Source organism: Salvelinus namaycush, chromosome 19, assembly GCF_016432855.1.
Source record: "Salvelinus namaycush isolate Seneca chromosome 19, SaNama_1.0, whole genome shotgun sequence".
NCBI lineage: Eukaryota > Metazoa > Chordata > Actinopteri > Salmoniformes > Salmonidae > Salvelinus > Salvelinus namaycush.
The window spans coordinates 31,931,031-31,954,964 of record NC_052325.1 but is presented as its reverse complement, the minus strand read 5'-3'; the positions used below and the strand labels follow the sequence as shown (position 1 = coordinate 31,954,964).

Sequence of the window (23,934 nt, the reverse complement as noted above, 5' to 3'; positions counted from 1 at the left end):
TGATTGCTGCAAAATGATTTGCCTCTTGAGGATGTTAGGTCTTCTCAAACTTTTGACCGCTAGTGTTTATATATATATATTTTTGCAGTCGCAAAAACCATCAAGCATTATTATGAAACTGGCTTTCATATATATATATATACAGTGGGGAGAACAAGTATTTGATACACTGCCGATTTTGCAGGTTTTCCTACTTACAAAGCATGTAGAGGTCTGTAATTTTTTATCATAGGTACACTTCAACTGTGAGAGACGGAATCTAAAACAAAAATCCAGAAAATCACATTGTATGATTTTTTAAGTAATTAATTTGCATTTTATTGCATGACATAAGTATTTGATCACCTACCAACCAGTAAGAATTCCGGCTCTCACAGACCTGTTAGTTTTTCTTTAAGAAGCCCTCCTGTTCTCCACTCATTACCTGTATTAACTGCACCTGTTTGAACTCGTTACCTGTATAAAAGACACCTGTCCACACACTCAATCAAACTGACTCCAACCTCTCCACAATGGCCAAGAACAGAGAGCTGTGTAAGGACATCAGGGGTAAAATTGTAGACCTGCACAAGGCTGGGATGGGCTACAGGACAATAGGCAAGCAGCTTGGTGAGAAGGCAACAACTGTTGGCGCAATTATTAGAAAATGGAAGAAGTTCAAGATGACGGTCAATCACCCTCGGTCTGGGGCTCCATGCAAGATCTCACCTCGTGGGGCATCAATGATCATGAGGAAGGTGAGGGATCAGCCCAGAACTACACGGCAGGACCTGGTCAATGAGCTGGGACCACAGTCTCGAAGAAAACCATTAGTAACACACTACGCCGTCATGGATTAAAATCCTGCAGCGCACGCAAGGTCCCCCTGCTCAAGCCAGCGCATGTCCAGGCCCGTCTGAAGTTTGCTAATGACCATCTGGATGATCCAGAGGAGGAATGGGAGAAGGTCATGTGGTCTGATGAGACAAAAATAGAGCTTTTTGGTCTAAACTCCACTCGCCGTGTTTGGAGGAAGAAGAAGGATGAGTACAACCCCAAGAACGCCATCCCAACCGGGAAGCATGGAGGTGGAAACATCATTCTTTGGGGATGCTTTTCTGCAAAGGGGACAGGACGACTGCACCGTATTGAGGGGAGGATGGATGGGGCCATGTATCGCGAGATCTTGGCCAACAACCTCCTTCCCTCAGTAAGAGCATTGAAGATGGGTCGTGGCTGGGTCTTCCAGCATGACAACGACCCGAAACACACAGCCAGGGCAACTAAGGAGTGGCTCCGTAAGAAGCATCTCAAGGTCCTGGAGTGGCCTAGCCAGTCTCCAGACCTGAACCCAATAGAAAATCTTTGGAGGGAGCTGAAAGTCCGTATTGCCCAGCGACAGCCCCGAAACCTGAAGGATCTGGAGAAGGTCTGTATGGAGGAGTGGGCCAAAATCCCTGCTGCAGTGTGTGCAAACCTGGTCAAGAACTACAGGAAACGTATGATCTCTGTAATTGCAAACAAAGTTTCTGTACCAAATATTAAGTTCTGCTTTTCTGATGTATCAAATACTTATGTCATGCAATAAAATGCAAATTAATTACTTAAAAATCATACAATGTGATTTTCTGGATTTTTGTTTTAGATTCCGTCTCTCACAGTTGAAGTGTACCTATGATAAAAATTACAGACCTCTACATGCTTTGTAAGTAGGAAAACCTGCAAAATCGGCAGTGTATCAAATACTTCCTCTCCCCACTGTATATATATATGTGTATATATATATATATACACACACACACACACACACACACACACACACACACACACACACACACACACACACACACACACACACACACACACACACACACACAGTGCATTCGGAAAGTATTCAGACCCCTTCCCTTTTTCCAGTTTTTTATTTTTTATAAATTAGCAACAATTTCTAAAAACCTGTTTTTCCTTTGTCATTATGGGGTATTGTGTGAAGATTGATGAGGGAAAAAACAGTTGAATCAATTTTAGAATAAGTCTGTAACGTCAAATGCTTAGCGGAAATGCCATATTAGAACGGGCAATATTACAACAACAACAAAAACGAACCAGTATGAGTTGTACCAGACGAGATCTGTGGGATTTCTTCAAAGACTAGAAAGGATTTGAAAACACAAATAGCTGTGAAATCAATTCAGATCCAACCATATCCCGCAACAAAACTTAAATAGCAACTGTAACATTTGTATAAATCAAATCACAAATGTTTGGAAACAATGCATCCCCTGCGTAGTCTATGAGGAGCCAAGGAAAAGTGCAACGCAGGCATCTTTATAGCATAACTCAACGTCCAGAGCTCTTGTGATTTTCCCTCTCCTCAGTTAATAGATTGATTCATACCACTGATCAGTCAGGGATTCCACTCACCTGGTGTCCAGGTCTAAATCACTCCTCGATTAGAGGTGAAATATGTACGGTGCTTTAAAGAGTTGACCCATCTACCCTTCCTTTATTATTTCCCTCTATCCCTAGATCCAGACAGGCGATATGGAGAGGACCGGTGTGAGGACCCACAGACCAGACTGCAGCAGCACATTGGGCCCGGGCTAGGAGCTCCACGCCAATTCCATTAGAGAGAGGACAAGGGAAAGCCTCACTTTTTCACATCAGTAAAGAGAACAAGAAAGAGAGAAAAAAAGAAAGAAAAGTCACTCCCAGTGAGAAGAGAGACAAACAGACAAACAGAAAAAAAATAAGTGGACAGAGAGAAAGACAGAGGGTGTCCCTCTTTCGGACCTCTTTGTGTCACCTCTAAAGTTCCTCCGTGCCTCTTGGACTTTACCCCACTACCCCCTAACTCCTGTCCCACCCACCCCAGCCCTCCCTGGCCCAAGTATGCGGACCCCAGCCCCCCTCTCTCCCTCCTCAGGGCTGGTGCTGTTGCTGGTTTTCTGCCCCCTATTGGTGGTAGTGCATGCCAGCAGCAGTAAGGCAGAGAACGGACACAGCACACACCTGGGAGACACAGACCCAGACCGCTGTATGAGGCATCACTTCGTAGAGACCATCACACACCCCATCTACAAGTGTAACTCCAAGGTAAGCCGGCTGAATGTGCACACACTAGCATGTGCACACACATGCTCTCTCACACACGGACAAGGATACACTAGCAGATAGATAATGATAAAGGAGGTCAGATCTCCCTGTAAGTCAAAACACACGTGTGGGCGCACACACACACACACACACACACACACACACACACACACACACACACACACACACGCATATACACACACTGTAAGCCAATCCTGTCATTCATCCCAGCTAACAAGCTGTTTTAGATAACAGCGCCAGTCCAGAGGTTTTACAGGATGTTTTACATGATAAATATCAGAACAGAAATCTGCTTCAAACCTCCAAACCAGACCCCTGGGACTACAGACAGGGAAACACAGCCAAAAGTCTGTCTGCTCTCTCTAACGAGTAGGTCTTTTCCTCTCTCTCTCTCATTTATTGTTCACTGTCTATGTATTTTTCTCTCTCTCTCTCTCTCTCTCTCTCTCTCTCTCTCTCTCTCTCTCTCTCTCTCTCTCAATTCAATTCAATTCAATTTCAATGTAAGGGCGTTATTGGCATGGGAAACATATGTTAACATTGCCAAAGCAAGTGGATAATAAACAAAAGTAACAGAAGTTCAAAAAGAATAAAGACATTTCAAATGTCATATTATGTCTATATACAGTGTTGTGACAATATGCAAATAGCAATCTCTCTCTCTCTATCTCTCTCTCTCTCAGTGACCCCTGGCAGAGGTAGATAAATGCAGTCTGTTCAATCTCTCTGTGTGAGTTCCTCACCTAGGCCAAAATTAAAACGAGCCCCCACAGAGAGAGTAGCAAATGTCTGTAGTGTGGCCCACATCTAACACCTCACACACAACAGAAGCATGACTCACCTAGACCAGACCAGGCAGGGAAGGGGGGGGTTGAAAAAACACAAACAACCTGAGAGCACAGCAGGAAAGGGTGGCCCCAGCAGGAAAGGGTGGCCACAGCAGGAAAGGGTGGCCCCAGCAGGAAAGGGTGGCCCCAGCAGGAAAGGGTGGCCCCAGCAGGAAAGGGTGGGCCCAGCAGGAAAGGGGGGCCACAGCAGGAAAGGGTGGCCCCAGCAGGAAAGGGTGGCCACAGCAGGAAAGGGTGGCCCCAGCAGGAAAGGGTGGCCCCAGCAGGAAAGGGTGGCCCCAGCAGGAAAGGGTGGCCCCAGCAGGAAAGGGTGGGCCCAGCAGGAAAGGGGGGCCACAGCAGGAAAGGGTGGCCCCAGCAGGAAAGGGTGGCCCCAGCAGGAAAGGGTGGCCCCAGCAGGAAAGGGTGGCCCCAGCAGGAAAGGGTGGGCCCAGCAGGAAAGGGGGGCCACAGCAGGAAAGGGTGGCCCCAGCAGGAAAGGGTGGCCCCAGCAGGAAAGGGTGGCCCCAGCAGGAAAGGGTGGCCCCAGCAGGAAAGGGTGGCCACAGCAGGAAAGGGTGGCCCCAGCAGGAAAGGGTGGCCACAGCAGGAAATGGTGGCCACAGCAGGAAAGGGTGGCCCCAGCAGGAAAGGGTGGCCACAGCAGGAAAGGGTGGCCACAGCAGGAAAGGGTGGCCCCAGCAGGAAAGGGTGGCCACAGCAGGAAAGGGTGGCCCCAGCAGGAAAGGGTGGCCCCAGCAGGAAAGGGAGAGATTGAAAACGTTTATTCCACTTTCCCCAATGCTCTCTCCACACTGCTACCACGAAAAAATACCTCAAAACCAAATGCTTACCTGGCCCATCACTCCACCCTGGACCTGAACAGCCTTTAAGACCAGGTCCACCTCTACAAAACAGCAGTCCCTACTTTTGCCAGGACCCTGAAAGACATGGCCCTCAACCGCAGTCCCAGCACCTCACACAGAAGTAACAGACCTACATCCAGACCACAGCAGCGCCAGGCACATGCCAGAATTGGACAAGAACCAGACACAGGGGGACAAGCACCTACCTGGAGGTGACAGCATTCCCTCCCAAATATGCCCCTCTAGACACAACTACAACGAAACAGCCCCCCAAAATTGGTCACAACTCCTACAGCTCTGTTGCACGCTGGGTCTGTACATAGTCAATGGTAGGCTTCGAGGGGACTCCTATGGGACTTCTACAACTCATCCCTTTCCAGTGGTACTATAGATTACTTTATCACCGACCTCAACCCAGTCTCTCAGAGTGTTCATAATCAGCCCACTGATACCTTTATAAGATCATAGCAAAATCACAGTCTACTTGAAAAGAGCAACACTCAACCAAGAGGCATCAAAGCCCAACAAACTGCAGACTTTTAAGAAATGCTATAGATGAAAGGAAAGTAGTGTAGAAACCTACCAAAAAACATTTTGGCAACAAAATATCCAATCCCTTTTAGACAACTCCCTGGACAAAATGTTTCACTGCAATAGTGAAGGTGTAAACTTGGCAGTAGAAAGCCTAAACAGTAAATTTGACCTTTCAGCTTCCCTATCAAACCCCCAAATTTCCAGCAAACAACCTAAGAAAATTAACAACAATTACAAATGGTTTGATGAATGCAAAACTCTAACAAAGAAATTAAGAAACATTTCCAACCAAAAACACAGAGAACCAGAAAACCTGAGCCTACGCCTTCACTGTGGTACAACACTAAAACAACACAGAAATACACCAAGAAAAAAGAAGGAACAGCACGTCAGAAACCAGCTCAATGTAATCGAAGAATCCATAGAATTGAACCACTTCTGGAAAAATTGGAACACACTTCACAAACAACAACACGAAGAGCTAATCAAATCTAATTTTATTTGTCACATGCGCCCAATACAACAGGTGTAGACCTTACAGTGAAATGCTAACTTACAAGCCCTTAACCAACAACGCAGTTAAGAAAATACCTAAAAAAAGTAAGAGATAAGAATAACAAATAATTAAAGAGAAGCATTAAGTAACAATATTATTGATATATTCAGGGGTTACCGGTACAGAGTCAATGTGTGGGTGCACCGGTGTCGAGGTAATATGTACATGTAGGTAGAGTTATTAAAGTGACTATGCATAGATAATAACAGAGAGTAGCAGCAGCGTAGAAGTGGTTTCATGAAATGTGTTTCCATGGCCGAGCAGCCACACACAAGCCTAAGAACACCATGCACAATGCCAAGCATCAGCTGGAGTGGTGTAAAGGTTGCCACCATTGGACTCTGGAGCAGTGAAAACACATTCTATGGAGTGATGAATCATGCTTCACCATCTGGCAGTTGGACGAATCTGGGTTTGGCGGATGCCCGAATGCATTGTGCCAACTGTAAAGTTGGGCGAAGGAGGAATAATGGTCTGTGGCTGTTTTTCATGGTTCGGGCTAGGCCCCTTAGTTCCAGTGAAGGGAAATCTTAATGCTACAGCATACAATGACACTCTAGATGATTCTGTGCTTCCAATTTTGTGGCAACAGTTTGGGGAAGGCCCTTTCCTGTTTCAGAATGACAATGCCCCCGTTCACAAAGCGAGGTCCATACAGAAATGGTTTGTCGAGATTGGTGTGGAAGAACTTGACCACAACCCCAACACCTTTGGGATGAATTAGAACGCCTACTGCCTGCCAGGCCTAATCGCCCAACATCAGTGCCCGACCTCAGTAATGCTCTTGTGGCTGAATGGAAGTAAGTTCCCGCAGCAATGTTCAGCACCACAGGTAACTTCCCCAAAGCTGTGAACGATCTGAGAGACAGGGCAAGAAGGGCTTTCTACGCCATCAAAAGGAACATAACATTCAACATCCCAAGAGAATCTGGCTAGAAATACTTGAATCGGTTATAGAATCCATTGCCCTCTATAACTGTGAGGTCTGGGGTCCACTCGCCAACCAAGAAGTCACAAAATGGGACAATAACCTAATGCCCTCTATAACTGTGAGGTCTGGGGCCGACATCCAAGCTGAGCTATCACGCAGAGATGCGTGTCGACATCTGGGTGTCCGAAGGGGGAATGAGAAAAGTAAGTTGAGTGTCATCTGCATAGCAATGATAAGAGAGACCTTATGAGGATATGACGGAGCCGAGTGACTTGGTGTAAAGAGAAAAGAGGAGAGGGCCTAGAACCCGAGCCCTGGGGGACACCAGTGTGAGAGTAACTGGTATGAGTGATAGAAATTGGCTTTAGCAGCGGATACAAAGGAAGAGAAGGTAGAGAGGAGGGAGTGGAAGGATGATAGGTCCTCCGGAAGTTTAGTTTTCCTCCATTTTTGCTTAAACACTCAGCCACGGAGCAGAATGGGAGGGCCGAGCTTGCCGGGAAGAAATGAGACAGTGCAAGGCATAGGATGTGGAAAGGGAGGAGAGTTGGGTTGAAGAGAGAATCAGGAGACAGGAGGGAGAAGAATTTAGCAAAAGAGAGAGATGATAGGATAGAAGCGGAGAGAGTAGTGTAGGAGAGAGAGAGCAAATATTGCGACGGCACCTGATCATCTGGGTAGAGGCTGAGTGGTTTGGGTTGGAGGAAATGGAGACATAAAAGGAAACTAAGTAGTGATCAGAGACCTGGAGGGGGGTTACAGTGAGATTAGTAGGCGAACAGCCTCTAGTAAAGATGAGGTCAAGAGTATTGCCTGCCTTGTGGGTGGTAGGGGACCGGGAAAGGGTGAGGTCAAACGGGGCAAGGAGGGGAAAGAGAGAGTTGGTTAGAAATTAACTGAAGGCAGAAGTCGGGAGGTTGAAGTTGCCAAGTACGAAGAGCGGCGAGCCATCATCAGGAAATGAGCTTTTCAAGGTGTCAAGGTCATTGACAAGCTCATAACATTTGAAATGTCTCTATTCTTTTGAAACATTTTTGTGTAATGTTTACTTTCTGATTGGTTATTTAACTTTTGTTTATTGTCTATTTCACTTGCTTTGGCAATGTAAACATATGTTTCCCACGCCAGTAAATCCCTTTAAATTGAATTGAAATTGAGAGGGTGATGGGGGAAGGCAGAGATAAAGAGAGAGGGGGAGAGATAGAGACAGAGAGAAGGGAGAGAGAGACAGAAAGAGAGAGAGGGAGACAGAGACAAAGTGAGAGGTGAGAGAGAGGTCTAATAGAAACAAAGAATAGAAAGATAGAAAGAAAAGGGGTGGAGAGGGAAAGAGAAAAATTAGTGTGGCAAACAGGCGCTGAGTAACATATGATGGAGTTTTCTGCTCCCTTTCTGAGGTATAAGGCATGTGGACTATACAACATGCAGTCCATGGTTTGACACTGAGGATCTGTAGTGAGGAGTGAGTGATAGTGACAGTTCCTGCTGTAAAGGAGTGTTAATGAGTGTAAGTGATCCCTTGTTGGGCTTAGGGCCGGGCCCAGAGTGACACAGGGGTTCCTAGGGGACTGTTTGTGGAGGAGGACCTCTCTCTGTCCCACATATACAGTGCATTCAGAAAGTATTCAGACCCCTTGACTTTGTCCACATGTTACGTTACAGCCTTATTCTAAAATTGATTAAAATGTTGTTGTTTTTCAATCAATGTACACACAATACACCATAATGACAAAGCAAAAGCCCTGTCCGGCTCAGCCGACCACTGCAGCCGCACCGGTCCCCCCTTCAGCAGTGTGCTTACTTTGTTGAAGAACTTTGGCAGTGATTACAGCCTCGAGTCTTCTTGGGTATGACGCTACAAGCTTGGCACACCTATATTTGGGGAGTTTCTCCCATTCTTCTCTGCAGATCCTCTCAAGTTTTGTCAGGTTGGATGGGGAGCGTCGCTGCACACCTATTTTCAGTTCTCTTCATAGATGTTCGATCGGGTTCAAGTCCGGGCTCTGGCTGGGCCACTCAGCCACTTGTTCCGAAGCCTCTTCTGTGTTGTCTTGGCTGTGAGGTAATGGGAGCTGCTACCTGACCAAAACCCCGGATAAACCTCCGGTAGTAAGGATCTCTCTGTACTTTGCTCCGTTCATCTTTCCCTCGATCCTGACTAGACTCCCATCTCCACAGAGGAACTCTGGAGCTCTCTCAGAGTGACCATCGGGTTCTTGGTCACCTCCCTGACCAAGGCCCTTTTCCCCCGATTGCTCATTTTGGCCGGGCGGATAGTTTCAGGAAGAGTCTTGTGGTTCCAAACTTCTTCCATTTAAGAATGATGGAGGACACTGTGTTCTTGGGGACCTTCAATGCTGCAGAAATGTTTGGGTACCCTTCCCCAGATCTGTCCAGCAACATAATCCTGTCTCGGAAGTCTACGGACAATTCCTTTGGTTTTTGACTGACTTGCACTGCCAACTGTGGGACCTTATATAGACAGGTGTGTGCCTTTCCAAATCATGTCCTATCCATTGAATTTACCACAGGTGGACTCCAATCAAGTTGTAGAAACATCTCACGGATGATCAATGGAAACAGGATGCTCCTGAGCTCAATTTCGAGTCTCATAGCGAAGGGCCTGAATACTTATGTAAATAAGGTATTTCTGTTTTTTATTTTTTATACATTTGCAAACATTTCTAAAAACCTGTTTTTGCTTTGTCATTATAGGGTATTGTGTGTAGATTGATGAGGACAAAAATGAAGTGAATCCATTTTAGAAAAAGGCTGTAACGTAACAAAATGTGGAAAATAGGAAGGGGTCTGAATACTTTCCCAATGCACAGTATGCAACAGTGCCTAAGTAGGTGCATGTGTATCTGTAAGTTTGACTGGGAAGGCGGAAAGTTTTTGCAAGGGGAAGGAGCCTTGATCTGCTGCCCAGCTGTCAACTTGCCATGGTCTTCTGAATCTCAATCCTCCTCTGCCCATTCTCCCCTCTTCTCCCCCCTCCACACACACACAAAGCCTTCCAACCTCTCTCTGTGAAAATACCTAAAACTCTTCCTAGCTGATAGCTCACTGTCTAGTCCTCAGCTATTGTAATGAGGACACGTTCCTAAAGTGGCTGCTAACTCCCTTGCAGTCGTCGCCGGCAAGTGTGTGTGTGTCATATCCTCTATCCCCAGACAGGCTATATCCAGAGGGAGAGAAAGACCGAGAGAGAGAACGAGAGACAGAAAGATATCCATATCCCCTGGCCCCAGATGAGCTATTGTAAGAGAGGGTGACATCGGTGGCGACACGAGGCAGCTGACAGGGAACATGACACAGGAGTCCACTTGCGGACACGACAGCAATGTGTGTGTGTGTGTATGTGTGTTTGTGTGTGTACTGGTAAGTGTGTTTGAGTGATGATTCACTGTTGAGGCATCAGAGGGAGTGCATGTGTGTTTGTGTCTGTCTGTGTGTGTGTGTGTGTGTGTGTGTGTGTGCGTGCGTGCGTGCGTGCGTGCGTGCGTGCGTACGTGCGTGCGTGCGTGCGTGCGTGCGTGTGTAGGCAATAGAAAGTGGTCACATCACAGGCAGGCCATCAAGTCTAGATGAGGATCAGTAGAACACAAAGAAAAGGGTCAGCCATGTTCTGCAGCGTGGTGTTCTTCTGACAGACAAACACACAGAAAGGATGGAGCCCTGAATCATTAGTAATTAACAAGATCACTCATTAGGGCTATGATACTGTGTGTTTGTGTCACTGCTGTTAGCCTGCTGAGAGCTCAGGGAGCTAACGCAAGTCTCAGGCGAGGTTACTCATGTGATTTACGTGCGTGTGGTGTGTGTGTGTGTGTGTGTGTGTGTGTGTGTGTGTGTGTGTGTGTGTGTGTGTGTGTGTGTGTGTGTGTGTGTGTGTGTGTGTGTGTGTGTGTGTGTGTGTGCGTGTGCGTGTGCGTGTGTGTGAGTGTGCGTGTGACTAACCCTGAGCTTTCCAGCCTGACTCCTATCACAGCAGGCGCAAGGCCACAGACTGGGAGTTATACTACAGGCTGTAGATTACAGTAGAGAATACAAAGCCTGACTGTGACATGAACTATAGTATATAGACATCAGCTCCTTGAACAGGATAACATAACTTTATTGTTTTCTAAACTCCCTTTAAGTGTATGTTTTCTCCCCTCTCCCCTCACTCCTCCTATCTTCCCCTTTCCCCTCCTCCTCCCCTCTCCTCTCCTCCTCTCCAGATGGTGTTGCTGGCTCGGTGTGAGGGCCACTGCAGCCACACGTCCCGCTCCGACCCTCTCATCTCCTTCAGTTCGGTGTTGAAGCAGCCCTTTAAGAACACCTGTTTCTGCTGCAGGCCCCACACCTCCAAGCTGAAGGCTGTGAGGCTCCGCTGTGCCGGAGGAACACGCATCACCGCCACCTACCGCTACATCCTTGCCTGCAACTGTGAGGAGTGCAGCTGAGCAGAGAAAATAACATTTTAGAACACTTTAGAACTCTAGAAACGCTAGAACCGGCTCTTTGAGAGTTTCTACCCCTGTGAGTCTGCAGCTATAAGGAGTGGAATCCTAGAACTCGAGAATTTGAAGAACCCACACCTTTGTAGAACCCGTGAGTCTAGACCTGACCAATGGAACAAGACAGTGTTTTTGTCCCTGTATGATGATTCAAGTGCCCTAACTTCTCCGCTGGCCTTCATCTGCAAGTAGTGGAACCCTTAGCACCCTATCGAACTCTAAAACCTGTGAGTCTAGGCCCAACCCATGGACGCATATAGAACCATCATGCTTGTTGGCGATAATGACTCCAGTGCCCCAACTGCTATCTGACCATAAATGTACAAGGAGAGGAGCCCTGGACTTTTGGAACAGGGATATTGGGGAGGGGAGGGGGAGTTAAGAACCATTGAGGAACCCCATGTACAATTTCATGGTTCTACTTGTGTTTCTAGGCCTGACTGAGAAGTCAGTCATGAGAACCTTAATTCTCGTTCGTGACTCTTTGTCAAACTGCTTTTTTTCCATCCTAAATTCACTACCTATCAGTCTGGATCAAACTGCAAGACTCTGAGACCTGAGTTCCTATTCCTCTTCCAGTGGCTCAGTCCCCAACCGATGACCAATTAGGAACCCTGATCCCCAATTCTGTGTGTCTAGAACAAGCAGAACAATCAGTTCCTCAAGGTTCCCTGAAAGAGTAATTTCTGCTAATCCATCCAGGGTAGATGCGATTCCCCCGGATCCCATACAACCCTCCATTCCCTCCCATGAATTTAGACCCTAAACAACTAACTGCTTTTAGGGTTTCAGCCAACCTCTCACCACTCATTACAGGCAAAAACAACCCACATCCACACACACATCCACACACACATCCCCTCTCTTACTACACACACTCTCTCACCAGTCACCCATCATTACAGGCATCAATAAAGATATGGTGCCAACGTCATAAAAACCCACCAGTGCCAAACAACACAACAACAAATGTCATTAAAGGCCCAAATCAGCCATTTTTATATCAATATCAAATAATTTTTGGGTTAACAATTAAGTACCTTACTGTAACAGATTTACATTAAAATGATCAAAAATAGCTTTTTAGCAAAAAAAACTATTTCTCAAGCAAGAATTTTGCCTGGACTGTCTGAGGGTGGTCTGAGTGGGGAGAGGGAAATTTATTGGCAGAGAGGTTTGGAACTTTCTTTGATGTTGGTCTATTAACCAATTTACCGCAGGGTGATGTCACCATGGAAAGCCCAAACTCCTATCCATGCAAAAATGCTGTTAAGGTTCCGTGTAGATTGTATTTTCAACCAGCAACTATCAGGAAATAACAGTGATTTAAAAGAAAAATCACACTTCTACAGTGTTAGTTTCAACAGCTGTTGTACAATATGATATGAAACACAGGGGAAACTACATTTTGACTGCACTGGGCCTTTAAAAGCAGCATGGGACAGAACAGGCCATGTATCCTACAATATATGCTGTATGTGTATTAACTGTTTTTAACTGCACCGGAGCCCCGTCTCCTAGCCAGACCATAAACATTTAGCACACTCAAACCCAGCCTTTCATCTATCTGTGTAAAACATGACTCTCAGAGGATAGACTCTTACAAAATGACTAGCAGCAGAGAGGCAGCAGAGTGGAGTATCCGGAGGGACATTCTGTTGATGGGAAGCCATTTTATGGAGTTGCATATACTCTCTAAAGGGAAAGGGTCTGTCAATGCTTATGTTAAATACTCTGTGCAACTGACAATATGGTTGTTGTTGATGTTGAAACTATTAATATTATTATCATGCCAGAGTTTATGATTACTGACATGTTTTGTTATCAGTAAGTGTTACTACTTTACTAATGATGTAATTTCAATACAAGGGGTTAGATACTTTGAGAAAGGAAACGTGTACGGCTTGTGCTGCTCACCAGTCACAATTCAAAAACATCATTTTGACTTACTCTGGATATGTGCATGTTCTTCTTTAGTGCATTTAAGACAGTCCCAAACCATTGAATGTATCAGGAGTCAACTATTGTATTTAGCAGGTTAAGGTATGGGGGAGGGTTACATTTTGGAATAGAGTGGAATGGACACAAACACACAGGCGCACACACACACACACACACACACACACACTCACTCACACTCCCTCCTCTGAAATGCCTTTGTTCTTTGCTATGGCCTCAAACTGTACCCTCCCCTATGAAATCATACAATTTACTGGTCTGAGGACTTTTTAATGCAGCTCTCTGCTGACAGCACAACTGGCTGCTTCACACATGAACATAATAAAACACTCTTCCTTTGTTTCTAGAGATTGATCTGTCCCTCACTGGTTGTCTCCTCTCTGTGTGTCTCCTTCATCAGCACACGCACACAGTTCCATGCCGTGAACCTGTGGGTATAATTATGTGGGGATTGAATTGACAGCAAGACAGAGGAGCAACATAATGCTTGTCACACTGACGCTAACAATGTTCTTATGGCTGCCCTAAAAGTGGCATATGAATGAGCTGTTTGGCAATGCAAGCAGCCATGATCACACACACACACATACACACACACATTCACACACAGTGCTGCAGTTCTAATAACAGAAACAACACGCTCACATGTCATCATCAAATATAGAATTCATTTTAGCCCCTCCAGGAATTCTTGGGTTGGAATGTTTCCAGGTGGAGACAATAAGGCACATATGGTATTTTCATAACCCTTCAAATCATTGATTTATATTACAATCTTTGACTTTTTCCTCACAACGGTGATAATCATAACCATTCAACGTTCAATAAAAATCATACAAAGGAAATTATCATTCATAGCCATATGTTTCTAATTGGATGATGACTTCACATCACTCTGCTCACTGTGATGCTTTTTAGATGGTCCAAGACACAACAGGATCCATTTGGCCTGTCGCTGCAGGGTTGGGTTGTTGGATCCAATATTTTAGTTTGAATCATATAGCACATTTGGACACAACCAAAGGTCTTTATATTAGACATGAAGATCAAAGGTACTATAGTGGTGAACTATGCCAGGTAAAAAGTGGATGTGGTAAAATGAGTGGATGTGTTGGGTGCTCCCTGCATTCGGAAAGTATTCAGACCCCTTCCCTTTTTCCACATTTTGTTACGTTACAGCCTTTTTCTAAAATTGATTAATAAAAAAATCCTCATCAATCTATACACAATGCCCCATAATGACAAAGCAAAAATTGGTTATTAGAAAATTTTTAGCAAATGTTTTACTTTTTACTTATTACTTATTAACATAAGTATTCAGATCCTTTGCTATGAGACTTGAAATTGAGCTCAGGTACATCCTGTTTCCATTGATCATCCTTGAGATGTTTTTACAACTTGATTAGAGTCCACCTGTAGTAAAGTCAATTGATTGGACATGATTTGGAAAGGCACACACCTGTCTATATAAGGTCCCACAGTTGACAGATCATGTCAGAGCAAAAACAAAGCCATGAGGTCGAAGGAATTGTCCATAGAGCTCCGAGACAGGATTGTGTCGAGGCACAGATCTGGGGAAAGGTACCAAAAAGGATCTGTAGCATTGAAGGTCCCCAAGAACACAGTGGCCTCCATCATTCTTAAATGGACGAAGTTTGGAACCACCAAGACTCTTCCTAGAGCTGGCCGCCAGGCCAAACTGAGCATTCGGGGGAGAAGGCCCTTAGTCAGGGAGATGCGCTGACACTCAAAACACGGGCACCTCAGGGGTGTGTGCTTAGTCCCCTCCTGTACTCCCTGTTCACCCACAACTGCATGGCCGTGCAAGACTCCAACACTATCATTAAGTTTGCTGACGACACAACAGTGCTAGGCCGGATAACCAACGACAAAAGAGACAGCCTATATGGAGGAGGTCAGAGACCTGACAGTGTGGTGCCAGGACAACAACCTCTCACTCAACGTCAGCAAGACAAAGGAGCTGATCGTGGACTACAGGAAATGGAGGGCCGAGCACGCCATCCACATCGACAGGGATGTAGTGGAGAGGGTCAAGAGCTTCAAGTTCCTCTATGTCCACATCACTAAGGATCTAGAATGGTCCACAATACACACACCAAAACAGTAAAGAAGAGGACATGACAATGCCTCTTCCCCCTCAGGAAACTGAAAAGATTTGGCATGGGCCCTCTGATCCTCAAAAAGTTCTAAAACTGCGCCACAGAGAACATATTGACTGGCTGCATCACCACTTGGTATGGCAACTACTTGGCATCCGACTGCAAGGCGCTACAGAGGATACTGCGTATGGTCTAGTACATCACTAGGGTCGAGTTCCCTGCAATCCAGGACCTCTATACCAGGCGATGTCAGAAGGCCCTATACATTTTCAAAGACTCCAGCCATCCAAATCATAGACTGTTCTTTCTACTATCGCACGGCAAGTGGTACCGATGCAAGTCTGGAACCGACTGGACCCTGAACATCTTCTACTCCCCAGGTCATAAGATTGATAAATTGTTTGTTAAATAGTTAACCAAATAGCTTCCCTCATTATCTGCATTGACCCTTTTTGCACTAACTTTTTTTACTCATCACATACGCTGTTGCTACTGTTTATTATGTATCCTGCTGCCAAGTCACTTCATTCATAGTTATATGTACCTCAATTACCTTGTACCCCTGCACATCGACTCATTACTGGTACCCTGTGTATATAGCCAAGTTATCATTACTCATTGTGTGTTTATCATTACTTGTATTGTTACGTGTTATTTTCTCTCTCTCTGCATTGTGGAGAACGGCCCATAGGTAAGCATTTCACTGTTAGTCTACACCTGTTGTTTATGAAGCATGTGACGAATAACATTTGATTTGATATACAGTGGATCAATAGGAAGATAACTGGTGGAATGCTGAACGTGAGAGAGAAAATGGATTGAGTGTGTTAATGTTATTAAACTTGAGCAAAATAACCTGCATTTATATTATTTCTCATTTGTATTTCTTGAGTTACAGAAGATATGGTACAATTCTCTTCATTACAGCATCAACCCATCCATCACCGTCATCTGTCGTTACTGAAAATATACAATCATCTTAAATTGTATTTCCAGTATACAGTCAACAAGAAAAACAAGTTACAACCCACCCTCTATAGCCCAGTCCAGAAACAACCCTTTGCCTCTTTATCTTATGTTTTTGTAGCCCTGAAGGAGATATTAGAGGTGTAAGCGATATGACAAAGCTCTCCTAAGTTCATCGGAAGGCTTAGAGTAGCCATCCCCAAACATTTTGCTTACACCTATCTGGTCTTTTCAGAGCTGGTAACACCAAAGCTGTATAGGGATATGGGTTATTTTTGGACTGGGTACTTGAATTGAATCCTGTTGTCCAGAGTAAAAGGTATTGTGGGACATCATCGCCCTCTGTTGAACCATTGGAATACACACAACTGTTGAATAAACTCCACTCTCAAACATTGCCTGCAGTTTTGGGCAACTCTGTCCATTAACTAAATCTAAATCTTCATACAATATTTCTGGATCATTTTCTAACCTTACTATGGTCTCACTGGAATTGATCCCCAACTCTGACAGCTACATTCTATCTCCTCTGTCTTTGCATGTCCCAATGGTTTGGTATACTCCTATTGTATTTTTACATCAACCCAAACTAAAGACTTCTACTCATCTATCTAACTACAGCCAACCCAGCCGTCCACGGCATAAACTATTAGCACCTCTACACATTCTCAGTAAACAGTGATAGCTCACCTGAAAGGCAATAGTATTGCTCTTTTTACATAATAAATGTCTAATACGTGATGCATTTATCAAAGCAAATTCATAATTTGCATTCTAATAAACAATGATAACACCTCGCAAACGGGAGAAACCAAATGATTTCCATGCATTCACCTAGATATATAGTATCTTCATTTGATTATATTCTCACAGCAGGAAAATAATTCTGCAGCAACAGGAAATGTGAATTATTGTGTGGATTATAATGAATGGACATTTTTGTAGGGGGTGATACATTATTTGTTTGGGCAAATCAAGTCTGACATTTTAAAGTGGAAATTATTCATTTTAGAAGCCTTTTTTAACCTTGAATACACTACAAGTTTGAATTTCCTGCTGTCCAGGGTGATCAAAATTACGATCCTACATCTATGCTAATATTTTATCACTAGGCCTAACCCAGAATGAAACAGAATTCTCGGGGGGGGGGGGGGGGGGGGGGGGTTATATATATAGCTATATGTGTAGTGCTTGACTTGGACTGAAATACTCATGGACGGAAGTATTCATTTTCAGTTCCGGTACTGTTTGTACTGTTTTTAGGTGCAGGAACTCCACAATACCTTTGAGCCAATATTTGATAAGGGGTGCAGGAACTCCACATTACCTTTGAGCCAATATTTTATAAGGGGTGCAGGAACTCAAGCAGTAGAACATTTTAGGTGCTGGACATAAAAAGGCAGAAGATGCACTGTTCAGACTTAGAACCAGTTTTTATGAGGGAGGTGAGAAGACAGGCAGGCTACTGGCAAGACAACTACAAATGCAGATCACTTCTAAAGTAATTCCAGCAATTAAGAAGGGCAATAAGATGGTGACCTCATCCAAAGAGATAAACAGTGTGTGTCAATGTTTTTATGGAGATTTATATGCATTCTCCTGTTCAGCGAGCCCCATAGATATGGATACTTTTGGTATAGAATTACCTGTATTATCAGATAGCCAGGTAGAGGACCTGGACTGAACTATAACAGAAGAGGAGGTTAGAAATGCCACTTTATCTATGAAAGCAGGGAAATCACCTGGTCTGGACGGCCTTCCTGTAGAATATTATAGAAAGTATATATTGACATTCCTGAGTTTATAAGGAAGTGCATTGGAGATGTTGTACCCACTATGACTATTAAAACCTACCCTAACCAGAAACCGTGGATAGATGGCGACATTCGCGCAAAACTGAAAGCGCGAAACACTGCATTCCACCATGGAAAGATGACTGGGAATATGGCCAAAAATAAACAGTTTAGTTATTCCCTCAATCAAACAAGCAAAATGTCAGTATAAAGACAAAGTGGAGTCGCAATTCAACGGCTCAGACACGAGACGTATGTGGCAGGGTCTACAGACAATTACGGACTACATAAAGAAAACCAGCCACGTCGTCCGTGACGTCTCGCTACCAGACAAACTAAACCCCTTCTTTGCACGCTTTTAGGATAATACAGTGCCACCAACGCGGCCCGCTACCAAGGACTTCGTCCCCCCTTCTTCTCCATGGCCGACGTGAGTAAGACATTTAAGTGTTAACCCTCGCAAGGCTGCCGGCCCAGACGGCATCCCTAGCCGCGTCCTCAGAGCATGCGCAGATCAGCTGGCTGGTGTGTTTACGGACATATTCAATCTCTCCCTCTCCCTATCCCAGTCTGCTGTCCCCACATGCTTCAAGATAACCACCATTGTTCCTGTAAGCAAGAAGGCAAAGATAACTGAACTAAATGACTATCGCCCCATAGCATTCACTTCTGTCATCATTTGAGAGAATAATCAAGTATCATTTCACCTCCACCTTACCTGCCACCCTGAACCCACTTCAATTTGCATACCGCCCCAATAGGTCCACAGACGATGCAATCGCCATCATACTGCATACCGCCCTATCCCATCTGGACAAGAGGAATATGTAAGAATGCTGTTCAATCGACTACAGCTCAGCTTCAACACCATTGTCACGCCCTGACCATAGAGAGCCTTTTTATTCTCTATTTCGGTTAGGTCGGGGTGTGACTAGGGTGGGTAATCTAGGTTGTTTATTTCTATGTTGGCCTTGTATGGTTCCCAATCAGAGGCGGCTGTTTATCGTTGTCTCTGATTGGGGATCATATTTAGGCAGCCATTTCCCCACTGTGTTTTGTTGGATCTTGTTTATGTGTAGTTTCCTGTGAGCACTTCATTGACATCACATTTCGTTTGTTCTTTATTGTTTTGTGCGTTTCACTTCAATAAATATGTGGAACCCATATCACGCTGCGCTTTGGTCCGAATGTTCTTACGACGATCGTGACAACCATAGTACCTTCCAAGCTCATCATTAAGCCCTGGGTCTCAACTCCGCCCTGTGCGATTGGGTCCTGGACTTTCTGACGTGCCGCCCCCAGATGGTGAAGGTAGGAAACAACATTTCCATTTCGCTGATCCTCAACACTGGGGCCCCACAAGGGTGCGTGCTCAGCCCTCTCCTGTTCTCCCTGTTCACCCATGATTGTGTGGCCATGCACGCCTCCAACTCAATTATCAAGTTTGCAGATGATTGAGTAGTGGGCTTGATTACCAACAACGATGAGACAGCCTACAGGGAGGAGGTGAGGGCACTCGGATTGTGCTGTCAGGAAAGCAACCTCTCACTCAACGTCAACAAAACAAAGGAGATGATCGTGGAATTCAGGAAACCACAGAGGGAGCACCCCACTATCCACATCAACGGGACAGCAGTGGAGAAGGTGGAAAGTTGTAAGTTCCTCTGTGTACACATCACGGACAAACTGAAATGGTCCACCCACACAGACAGTGTGGTGAAGAAGGCGCAACAGCGCAACAGCGCAACAGCGCCTCTTCAACCTCAGGAGGCTGAAGAAATGTGTCTTGTCACCTAAAACCCTCACAAACTTTTACAGATGCACAATTAAGAGCATCCTCTCGGGCTGTATCACCGCCTGGTACGGCAGCTGCACCACGACAAACGCAGGGCTCTCCAGAGGGTGGTACAGTCGGCCCAACGCATCACCGGGGGCACACTGCCTGCCCTCCAGGACACCTACAGCACCCGATGTCACAGGAAGGCCAAAAAGATCATCAAGGACAACAACCACCCGAGCCACTGCCTGTTCACCCTGCTACCATCCAGAAGGTGAGGTCAGTACAGGTGCATCAAAGCTGGGACCGAGAGACTGAAAAACAGCTTCTATCTCAAGGCCATCAGACTGTTAAACAGCCATCACTGACACAGAGAGGCTGCTGCCTACATACAGACTCAAAATCATTGGCCACTTTAATAAATGGATCACTAGTCACTTTAATAATGACACTTTAATAATGTTTACATATCTTGCATTACTCATCTCATATGTATATACTGTATTCTATTGCATCTGCCTATGCCAGTCATCGCTCATCCATATATTTATATGTACATATTCTTATTCCATCCCTTTACTTAGATGTGTGTGTATTAGGTAGTTGTGGAATTGTTAAATTACTTGTTAGATATTACTGCACTAGATTTAACATCTAGAATTAACATCTTCTAACCATGTGTATGTGACCAATAACATTTTATTTTATTTGACAGTGGTTTACCAGGAGGCATTTAAAAATGGATCCCTTCCGAACACCTTTAATGAGGCTTTGATATCGCTGATTCCTAAAAAGGATTGAGATGCTACAGAACCTGGGAATTTTAACTATCAGCCTCCTTAATGTGGATTAGAGAAGGAACTACCTAATATTATACATGTGGATTAGAGAAGGAACTACCTAATATTATACATAGTGACCAAGTAGGATTTATTAAGAACAGGACCTCAACTGATATTATGAGGAGGCTCTTACATCTCATGTGGTTAAACCGCTACCGCTGCTGTCTCCTTAGATGCTGAGAAGGCATTTAATAGGGTAGAGTGGGCTTTTTTCCTTAGAACCCTAGAAAAATGTGGTTTTGGGCCTGACTTTTGTATATGGATAGGGGTCCTCTATTCCAATCCTAAAGCAGCAGTACTTACGATGTCTTCTTTTTTTTTGTCTTTCTAGAGGCAGAAGGCAGGGTGGCTCGCTCTCCCCTCTCCTGTTTACCATAGTTTTAGAGCCTCTTGCAACAATGATAAGAACAGATACAGAAATTAGGGGTGTACATGGAGGAGGAAAAAAACCGAAGCTGCTTATGTATGCAGATGACATTCTACTGCTGGTCTCTGATTCTCTTCAGTCTGTACCATGATTACTTACTTGTATTGAATCATATTCTAGTATGTCAGGTTACAAAATGCAATGGGATGAGTCGGAAGCAATGCCAAATAATGCTATATGTACTCTGGAAATGTTACCCCATTTAATGTCAAATGGGTTCCTACTGGGATGAAATATTTGGATATTAAGTTGAGCTCAAATTTAGAGGAAGTGATGGGACAACATTTTTAGCCACTACTAGTCAAGATTAAGACCAATTTAGAAAAATTGGAAAATATCAAACTTTCTTTATGGGGAAAGATCAACATGATTAAAATGGTTGTGGTCCCATAATTTAAACATATCTCTGCAATGTTACCTATGAATATTCCTGACAGTTATTTTAAACAATATGACAAATTAACTAAAAACGTTTTGTGGGATAGGGAAAAAAACAGGATTAATATGAAGAAGATGTGCTTACCAAGGGATGTAGGAGGCTTGGCTTTACCATATGTTAAATTGTAAAATGTATCATTTGAAATGGCTAAATTGGCGACGCGTTGGGGTAAAGGGTATGCTAGCTTGGATTGGATAACAATAGAACGGGAACCAAGTTATCCTTTCACGCCTGTTGATACTCTGTCACATAGTCTTACAGGGGAGAGGTCTGTTGATACTCTGTCACAGTCTTACAGGGGAGAGGTCTGTTGATACTCTGTCACAGTCTTACAGGGGAGAGGTCTGTTGATACTCTGTCACAGTCTTACAGGGGAGAGGTCTGTTGATACTCTGTCACAGTCTTACAGGGGAGAGGTCTGTTGATACTCTGTCACAGTCTTACAGGGGAGAGGTCTGTTGATACTCTGTCACAGTCTTACAGGGGAGAGGTCTGTTGATACTCTGTCACAGTCTTACAGGGGAGAGGTCTGTTGATACTCTGTCACAGTCTTACAGTGGAGAGGTCTGTTGATACTCTGTCACAGTCTTACAGGGGAGAGGTCTGTTGATACTCTGTCACAGTCTTACAGGGGAGAGGTCTGTTGATACTCTGTCACAGTCTTACAGGGGAGAGGTCTGTTGATACTCTGTCACAGTCTTACAGGGGAGAGGTCTGTTGATACTCTGTCACAGTCTTACAGGGGAGAGGTCTGTTGATATTCTGTCACAGTCTTACATGGGATAGGTCTGTTGATACTCCCAACCCAATTTTGTTACACTCAAAAGAGGTGTGGAGAACAGTACACAAGATATGTGGAATTTCACATCTATAACAAGAATACTCATAATTGTGGCACAATCCTAGGCTAAGGACACGAAAGAAGTCTGTGTACTGGAAACAGTGGCTAATGAAAGGAATTCATACTATAGGTGATCTGTAAAATGAAGATGTTTTAATGCCATACTCAGATTTGGTACAAAAATATGATGTGGGAGAAAAGGAGCATTTCTGGAAATATTTACAACTGAGAGAATGTTTGTTAACAGGCCTTCAACAAAATCCAGGAAAGGACCCAATAGCTGTGTATTTGGAATTACCCAAACATAAAGCAGCCATTTCTTACTCAATATTTAGTCATCTGCAGAGTAAAGACTGTAAAAACCAAACTGACCTTCAGTGTGAACTTGAGGATGATACCTGTTTGAAGATCTTATCCAGCTCAGGGAGGAACATAAGGGAAGCCAGGGGGAAACTTACTCAATACAAGATACTACATAGGTTTTATTGGACCCCAACAAGGCTTCATACGTTATCTGTGTTGGAAATGCCAAAAAGACACTTGGACATTTTTACACGCAATATGGGAATGTACATTACTGCTACCTTTCTAGAAGGATGTTTTCAAATATCTGGAGGAATGGTTTGAGTTAACAATTCCAGTTTCACTGAGAATATATGTCTCTTGGGTGATAGAACAGAGTTACCTAATGTAACAAATGAGAAATTTGCACTGATCACTGTTGGTATCGTTATAGCAGCGAGAGTAATCGTTAGAATTTGGTAGGGTCATGCCACTCCTACTCTGAAACAGTGGATAGAATCAATGTTGGTGGTAGCATAGTATGAACACATGCTTGCTAGGATCACTGGTAGAAATGACAATTCTAGAAGCTGGATACGTCTCTAAGACTGGGAGGTGATGACTTATGCTTGTGAACCCATTTATTATGTACTGTAGCTTGTTAGATACTATTTGACTGTGTATGTATGCTATGTTGGAGGATATGTCTTGATGTCATGCTCAATGTTTTTATGCTGTACAATGTTTTATTTTACATTTTTATTAGTTTGTTTGTGAATAAAAATACTAACTATAGTAAAAAATAATCAATAAGTATTCAACCCCTTTTTTATGGCAACCCTAAATAAGTTCAGGAGTAAAAATGTGCTTAACAAGTCACATAAGTTTCATGGACTCACTCTGTGTGTAATAATAGTGTTTAACATGATTTTTTAATGACTAACTCATCTCTGTACCCCACCATACTGTAAGGCAAGGTCCCTCAGTCGAGCAGTGAATTTCAAAGACAGATGCAGCCACAAAGACCAGGGAGGTTTTCCAATGCCTCGCAAAGAAAGGCACCTATTGGTAGATGGGTAAAAATACAAAAAAGCAGACATTGAATACCCTTTGAGCATGGTGAAGTTATTAATTACACTTTCGATGGTGTATCAATACACCCAGTCACTACAAAGA

The 23,934-nt window shown here is 44.2% G+C and overlaps 2 protein-coding genes across 2 annotated transcripts in view; both read left to right on the top strand.

Annotated features, from left to right (window-relative positions):
• The first annotated feature begins 2,523 nt into the window (after positions 1-2,523).
• Positions 2,524-11,258, top strand: LOC120063988 (norrin cystine knot growth factor NDP). The gene is made up of 3 exons (XM_039014299.1): positions 2,524-2,536; positions 2,906-3,075; positions 11,034-11,258. The coding sequence occupies exons 1-3, from the start codon at positions 2,524-2,526 to the stop codon at positions 11,256-11,258; spliced, it is 408 nt and encodes a 135-aa protein (XP_038870227.1).
• Positions 11,259-14,310: 3,052 nt separating this feature from the next.
• mao (monoamine oxidase) overlaps positions 14,311-23,934 on the top strand; it is a 70,050-nt gene continuing 60,426 nt past the window's right edge. Inside the window, exon 1 of the mRNA XM_039014297.1 lies at positions 14,311-14,323. Coding sequence (XP_038870225.1) covers positions 14,311-14,323 — 13 coding nt within the window. The remainder of the gene's footprint in view (positions 14,324-23,934) is intronic.

Excerpts from the sequence above, each read along its gene's own strand:
- LOC120063988 (XM_039014299.1), top strand. Across the intron at positions 3,076-11,033 it reads TCTACAAGTGTAACTCCAAG|ATGGTGTTGCTGGCTCGGTG; the intron begins GTAAGCCGGCTG and ends CCTCCTCTCCAG.